The 7976-nt window shown below is 37.4% G+C and overlaps 1 protein-coding gene across 5 annotated transcripts in view; it reads right to left on the reverse strand.

The window, feature by feature from the left end:
- Nucleotides 1-358: 358 nt before the first annotated feature.
- LOC107087261 (kinesin-like protein KIF24) overlaps nt 359-7976 on the reverse strand; it is an 18600-nt gene continuing 10982 nt past the window's right edge. For all 5 annotated transcript variants that reach the window (XM_015378739.1, XM_015378740.1, XM_015378742.1 and 2 more), the window contains 6 exons: nt 6910-6981; nt 6677-6786; nt 4374-5905; nt 1808-2168; nt 1629-1722; nt 359-1533 (listed from right to left, as the gene is read on the reverse strand). In XM_015378739.1, the coding sequence (XP_015234225.1) occupies nt 1390-1533; nt 1629-1722; nt 1808-2168; nt 4374-5905; nt 6677-6786; nt 6910-6981 (2313 nt within the window). In that variant the 3' untranslated portion in view covers nt 359-1389. The remainder of the gene's footprint in view (nt 1534-1628; nt 1723-1807; nt 2169-4373; nt 5906-6676; nt 6787-6909; nt 6982-7976) is intronic.

Consider the following 7976-nt stretch of genomic DNA (forward strand, 5'->3'; position numbering starts at 1 on the left):
TGGATTATCTACTTCTGTTTAGGCAACTTCACCTTAAAATAAAGCCACAGCATGCTAAACGGAGTCTTCTGGAATGCTAAGATCTAAACATGGCAGTCATGCCTCAGCAAACTCCAAATTTTTCAATTAAGGTTTGCGAGGAAAATATTTTTGCCCTCTTAGTAAAAATTAAAAGGTCAGACCTAATTTTGCATAAGAAAACTGAACAGTGTGTATGTACAGTTTGACTTAAGTAGAACAGATCACACTAAAATCACATTAAACCTTAATACAGTCATTATGTTTTCAAATATTTTTCAAAATGTCAGAAGAAAACAAAAGTCAGAAATTGATTCAACTGATTTTATGTTTGATATAAATAAAAAAATTATCAAATGAAGAATTTTTTTTCAAATGTAATCCACTAAAGTCTTATTTAAAGAGACACTCACAGTTGTCACCATTTTAAATCAAATCTGATATTCATCTCACAAATGACGTTCTACCAAAAACTTATAATCACCTATTTATAGTACTAAAAACCACAATGTAAACTTATTTGTCAGGAACTTTACTCACTTTGAAGGTTGATAGTAACAAAAAAGACTTGTGGGAAAAAGCCAATAGCTGCTTTAATCACCATCACATCACAGTACTTGATTGACCAGCAAACTGGTCAGACATAACCATCACTGTTTACAACTTTTTGGGGAGGACTATTCTGGGCAAACTCAGAGTATGATTAAAATGTGAGAGACAACATCAGCATTGTATCTTTAAAAAATGTTTCAGAATGATCAACTGTTCATTAAAATAATCATAAGTTGCAGCAAGACATGTGATGTATAGTGCTGCAGGATAAAATAAAACAAGAGTGTAAAACATTTTCAAAACAAATTAGTAAAGCTATTGACCACCTTCAGACTGATTTAGACTTGAGGAACTTCCTTTATCTACAAGGTTTAATGTAATGTCAGCCCACTTTATAGAGTTATAACAGATTTAACTCTTTTGGGGAGGCTGTCCAGAAGGTTTAAGAATGTGTAAATAGAAAACTTTGAATTTTCTTCTATAAGTCCATTAGCAAGGTTACACATTGATGTTAAACTGGGAATCCTGGCTTGTAGCTTTCAATTTAATTATTCCTAGACATGCTGTATTAGTAAGTGGCCTAACTCTCTGTGTCTGATTTCTGTCCAATCACTTTTGTTTTGTAAAAAAAAAAAAAAAAAAAAAGCCACTTCTAACTGCACAATGTTTAGTTGAACCTCCATGTTTTCTGCACATACCCCAGCTTCCTCCTGATTGTTATATTGATGTCCCATAAGACATGAGGCTGCAGCTATCTCATGGGACATCAATATAACCCACAATTCTCCTCAATTTATTTTTCTAAAAAACAAGTTTGATTTAAAAAACAGCATTTTCATCTTCCTCTTGTGTTGTGTCATGGTTAGACTTCAGATATGCCATCAGCTGAGCTCTCATGTTGTTTACACTATGAGCCTTTCTGTCCAGGATCTCTACCAGCTTGTTGACAAATTCCACAAAGACCTGTTGGATTAAAAGACAAATAATGATAATTAAAATAATAAACCAATGAAAGAAAGTCTTCATTTAGCTTTAAATTGAAGTGGATTTGATCAAACCAAATCATGCTGCTGGCACAGAAGTTCTCCCTCTTTGTGACATAGATGCTTCATCTCTTTCAGCTGCTCCATGTGGGCTTCAATAATACACAGCCTAAAGGACAGGCTGAGTTAAAGTAGTCATTATCCACAAGAATCAAAGTGGTTTATGGCATATAATATGATAATCCGATACTTACCTTGCATGGTGCATTCTCTCCATGGTGATTTGCTGGTTGCTCTTTTCTCCATCACTAAGCTTAGCAGAATTGTTTGGCTCAGCAACGAATTTTGAGCAATTACAATAATTTGACTGTGCTAAGTTCAAGTTCCCAGAGAGAGGCTCCAATTGTTGCTCAGATATGTTTGAGAAAGATTTTGATACCGTTTCATGAGCATATTCTAATGCGCTGTTTGAAAAATGAGAGTCAGAACATTCAATGCTCTGTATAAAGGAAGTAGTCCAGGGTTTCCTCATGGATGCAGCTGTATTTCTTTCCACAGTTGGTTCCTTTTTCTCACTGCTGTCATGGCCTTCAAGGAAAGAAGGGTTGTTTTTACCTAAACACACACAAAAAAGAGACGTATCCATGCAGGTACTTCATTAATTAAATTATTATGAAAATGTAAATTTACTCTCAGATAAAATAGATTCCTTACAAATTTAGCAAATAACTTTAAATGTTTATATCAGTTCCTTTTAATGGTTCTGGCTTGTAGTTAATGAAAACCCAACATTCAGGCTCCTATTATAAAATAACAAAAAGGGATTTCCAATTCAGAGATGTTTAGGTTGAAGTAATGCTATGTCTGCTGACTGGAAGACAAACAGGGTATCCCCAATAAAGATCAATGCAGCAGAAGCTGACTGTTCACTAAGTTCTGTATTTAGGCATGTTAATTGGGAAGATAAGTGGAAGGAAAAATTGTGGTAGCAAAATGTAGAGATGCAACAAAATAAAAAAAAAAATACAAAGAAATTCAGTGTTACCACATGCAGATGTATCCAAGGCATGGATCACAATAGTCCCATCACCTTGAACCCAAACCTGAACCAGAGACTTGCTTGCAGTCCACAGTTAGTGGTGATGTGGGATCCATCTTAACTAATGTTGATGGTTGACTGTATTTTATCAAGTTCAAAGTCAGAGCTTTATCCAGATGCTGATTTCATATTTAAAAGCACTTAGTAGTGGTGTAGTCAAGGCCTCTAAAGCTCTTGGCCTTTTCATGGTGCTCCTCTGTCTCGGGTGATGTGATATTGACTAAAACACTAACACACAAGCAAATTTGGCCACTGGGCACAACGTACTAATACCTGCTTTAATCACTACGTTGCTTCACTGGGTAAAAACTGGCCTGACGTAAACCTTGTAAACTTTCTTATCTAAGTGTATAGTTATGAAGAGGATGAGAGACACCAGGCTAGAGCTGAAACCATTAATTGGATTATTTTTAACTTATTAGTTATAAAAATATTTGTCAAAAATGCAGACTTTAAGAGTTTATCAATTATATAGTCAAATCCAACCACCAGATCCAAAATACAGACAAACTGACTGCATCTATATCAGTAAAGCTGGTTTTCCTCAAAACTCCAGAAAAACCAGTGTCGATCAGATCACACCACACTGATGCAGTAATTGATTCAAAATGAGCCCATTGTTACTGGTACTGTTTAATGTTGCTCTGAGCCTTATTTAATCATATTTACAGAAATAAATGTATTCCTCCGTCTGTGGTAGGTCTGACTTCTTAAAGGAGAAGTTCGGTTTTTAACACTTTTAGCCCATTTTCTGTAGTGTCCAGGATGAAATCGAATGATCGACACCAAAAGTTTGACAATTGGTCCTGTCTCTGCTTTTTGGCTCATTTAGAATCCACCCCTGGCTGCTTTAGAATGGCTTCCATAGAGCATGTCCGATAATGTCCTTAAAACAACCTTAAACGTTCTTTTTTTTAAATATGCTACTCACCGGGTCGTCAGCGCTGTTCAATGACGTTCCAAAAAAAGTTTCGTGAAGAAAAAACGTTCCTGTAGTGTTTTATTTAGCATTTTGTAAATCCCATTGAGTTCTGTTGGAATAGTCAATATTCCCCTGCCACCGGAAACGGAAATGGGGCCTGTTTACACAGTTGTAGTCTTTTCGCTTCACTCTGTGTACTCCGACATCGAGGTGCTAACGTCTCTGTTAAACACTTTAAAAAACTCTGAAAATGGAATACGAAAGGTGGATTCTTGATTCTCGACGTCGGAGTACACAGAGTGAAGCGAAAAGACTACAACTGTGTAAACAGGCCCCATTTCCGTTTCCGGTGGCAGCGGAATATTGACTATTCCAACAAAACTCAATGGGATTTACAAAATGCTAAATAAAACACTACAGGAACGTTTTTTCTTTACGAAACTTTTTTTGGAACGTCATTGAACAGCGCTGACGACCCGGTGAGTAGCATATTTTAAAAAAAGAACGTTTAAGGTTGTTTTAAGGACATTATCGGACATGCTCTATGGAAGCCATTCTAAAGCAGCCAGGGGTGGATTCTAAATGAGCCAAAAAGCAGAGACAGGACCAATTGTCAAAATTTTGGTGTCGATCATTCGATTTCATCCTGGACACTACAGAAAATGGGCTAAAAGTGTTAAAAACCGAACTTCTCCTTTAAATGAAATTACTAACATAAATTAACATTTCTATTCTAATTCATTTTAAAGCACCTGCACTTTGTGCTTTTGTAGTGAACCACAAAGAGCATCGCTCTGACCTTTTCCACTGACGTATCTCTGTGGATGGTGAAGAGCTCCAGTTGAAGTGTTTAATGTAGAAGATGTATCCATTTTGAAGTTCTTTGAGTGCGGCAGCTCCAAAAGAGGCAAATCAAACTTTGCATATGAATCATTCACCATCTTCTCTTCCTTCTCTACATAGCATGGACAGTCTTTTCTAGTTTCCTGACTATTGTATATCTCACTCTCATTTTTAGTTGAAAAGATGCAGGTGCTGCTCTTATCCCTTTGGATACAGGGGCCTAGAGAAGCCTGCTGGTCTACATGAAGTTGGGACACGCAGAGAGGATCCATAATGTGGCTTACAGAATCTCCATGAGTGTCAACTTGAGGTAAAACATGCATTTTTCTGGTATCTACACAAATTGGGGAAAGGGGCCTCTCAGCAATAGCTTGGAGGAGAGGTGAGTCAAACAGAGGATTTCTGCTGTAGTCAGACATTCCTTTCTGCTTGAGGCGCCAGACACTACCTCTAGTTTCAAGTCTCTGTAGTTCCTCATCTCTTCTGTCATCTGAAACATTGCTACCCAGCAGATGTGTCTCAGTATTTTTTGTATTTCCTTTCCTACCACCTAGCCTCTCATCCTCCTTCCTTATAGTTGCCCTACCTGCTGCGTCAGTAACCATCTTACTCTGCCTTTCACATATGTCACCCTTGGGGATATTCTCTTGGCTGTTTGCAGATGTTTCAGTTTGTACCTCTGAAGTCTTTTCCAAACAAGGATACTTATGGGTCAAGAGTGAAAAGTGAGATGAATGCATGGAGGAAGATGGATGTCCCTGAGTGGAGGTAGAAAAACGTGGCGATGTTGATGATGAAAGAGGATGGACTAATGAAGAGGATGGTGAAGGTGAGAACTGCTGCAGCTGCTGATGATACTCTCTTAAATGCTTGACTTTCTCATAATTATCACCAGCTTTATGTAACAATTTGTCCATCCTGCATGTGTCTCTAGAACGTTCCGCCCGTGTTCTCATTTCAATCCATTCTTGTTCCTCTCTCTGCCTCCATTTCATAGCCTCCTTTTCTGTTTGGTAGAATCCAGATTCTCTTTTAGAAACAGTTAAAGCATCCCAAATCCCGCCTTTCCCGTTTTGTTGTCCAAACATTCCCTCTGCTCTGGTATGTTTCCCGCTAACACAGTTACTGTGAACGTCAATTTCAGTCTTCCCATCTTGTCTGACTTCTGGTCCTTCATTTTGTGCCAAACACCCTCTAACTGGACTGATATGTTGAAATTCAATGTCTTTTCCATCTCTCGGGAGTGCCTCCTCTGCATAGGGATTTTTTTTTGGTGTTGAGCACAAAACTGCATCCCATGGGTGTGCTCTTGTGGAAATTTTGGTTCTAAAATTCTTGACCTTATTTTCTGACTTTGCATTTTTAGAGGTCCCAGCATTTCTTCTGTCCCTGATGCTGCCAGATGGGGTCTTCTTGTCAAACTGTGATACGTTGTTGTTGATTCTTCTTCTTCCCATTAGCCCACTTTGTCCTCTCAACTCCTTCACACTGTAAGAAATTGAGCAAATATAATGCCTTGTGAAAGCATTCAAACCACTTAATCCTTGCAGCATTTTGTTACATTATAACCAGAAACGTCAGTGTTTTGTATAGAGTTTTTTGTGGTACACCAACAGAACTCATGGCAGAAATGTCAGTGGAAGGATTATGATGCATATCCTTCAAAACGGTTTACAATATAAATCTGAAAAGTGTACCATGCAAATGTTCTTCTCCCTTCATTCTGAACCCCATGAATAAAATCCAGTATAACCAGCTACCTTTAGAGGTTAACTAACTAGTTAGTAAATAAGATCTTCCTGTGTATAATCTGAGGAAGGAAAATATACTGATCTGTGTGAAGACCCCAGAGGTTCCTTAAAGAATAATAGTGAACAAAAAGCATCATAAAGATCAATGATGTGTAAAAAACAAAAAAACAGATTCTAAATTTCAGACTTCATGCAGATAAATCTTTGCTCTGCAAAACTAGACCCATAACGACATGTTCACCCACCTAAACTGGCCACCAGTAGAACATCTATTAGGTTAGAAAAATTGGAAACTTGGGAGAAATAAAACAAACAAACCAAAAAAAAATAAATAAATAACTGGACTTTATGGTAAAATGGCAAGAGTTTGGAAAGTTGGGTAGAAACCGTAAAAACAATAAAACTAAAAACTAAATGAAGACTAAATGACATCATCATCATCAGACATTTCATCAAGTAGGTCAAACTCTCATATATTTACTTGTTCCCTTCTGCTTTTAACACTTACCGATCTGCATATCTCAGAGTATTGAGCGTGTGCTCAGTTGCTGAGTGACCTGGTGAAATGTTGGCAATCATACATGTCATTGAATCACCGACAAATGAGTCCTTTAGTACCTAAAACGAGAATTAAACAATTTAGTTAAACATATTTTTTGGGGTAAAAGTGGAAAAAACAAAACAAAAAAAATAATCTGTATAGTTTTTTTTTTTTTTATTAAGTTACACAGATTTAACTACCTGGGTGAGCTTGCTTTGTCGGAAAGGGGTGTGAGATTCCTCTTTGTCAAGAGAACGGATGCATTCTTTCAGCTGAAGGGGAGAAGCAGAGGCGGTGAGTAGCAGATATACAGGTGATCGAAAATTATGAACACCCTTCCTGCTTGCATAAGATTGAATAGGGAAAGTTAGCAACCAAGCTTTGCTAATAAAATTTTTTATATGAGCTGATTATTAGCTAACTAACTAACTTAATTGAACAGACAGATTCTGATCAGGAGATCACAGATGTTTTCTGACAACAATGCTTAAGTGGCAAGAGACTACCAATGACCTCAGAGAAGCGCCTATGGATGCAAAACGTTAGTAAACAATAAAACAGTTATAAATCTATACCAAAAAATGATTTTTTTGGGGGGTCTGCTTTTAAACTCATCTAGAGTGGACTTCCAGACTATTTTATTCCAAAGTCAGACTATTCAATCTTCAGAAACTGCTAAACACCAAAAGCAGCATCAACATGTTAGATATTTAAGCATCATGAATGAACCACCAAAAAACCAGTAACAATTTATTTGGGTAGAAGAGACCACAATGGCGTGTTTGTCAAAAAGCAAAATAACTTACCGGTATGACCAAAAACACCCAATACTAACACCCAAGCAAGGTGGTAGAGTACCAATGATTTGGGCTCGTTTTACAGCCGCAGGAGCTTAGAAATCTACAGCTAAACACAGATTCTTCTGGATGCCAGTGTGTTGTAGAGTTAAATGCGACTCTGTAGCCTTAAACATCCATAGATCTAACAACAACACAGTGGAAGGTGCAAGGGCGTAGGTTTGATTTGAACTTTGGTGGGGACACTATTGGTCTGGTGTCATTGGTGCTGCAATATGCGTGCCCTTTTCTATGCTCGATGTGAGAATCTGTACTGATAAGAGGAATTCATTGTTAAAAGAGAAAAGCAACATTTTGCTCCATTAATAAAAATGTTATAAGCTCTACACTCATTAGAAGCTGTTTATCAATGTTTGAAGTATCACCGGCTCTGATGAATGTGGAATTAGGACTGTTTTCCACTTTGAAAA

This window comes from Cyprinodon variegatus, unplaced genomic scaffold (genome assembly GCF_000732505.1).
Source record: "Cyprinodon variegatus isolate N-32 unplaced genomic scaffold, C_variegatus-1.0 Scaffold178, whole genome shotgun sequence".
Taxonomy (NCBI): Eukaryota; Metazoa; Chordata; class Actinopteri; order Cyprinodontiformes; family Cyprinodontidae; genus Cyprinodon; species Cyprinodon variegatus.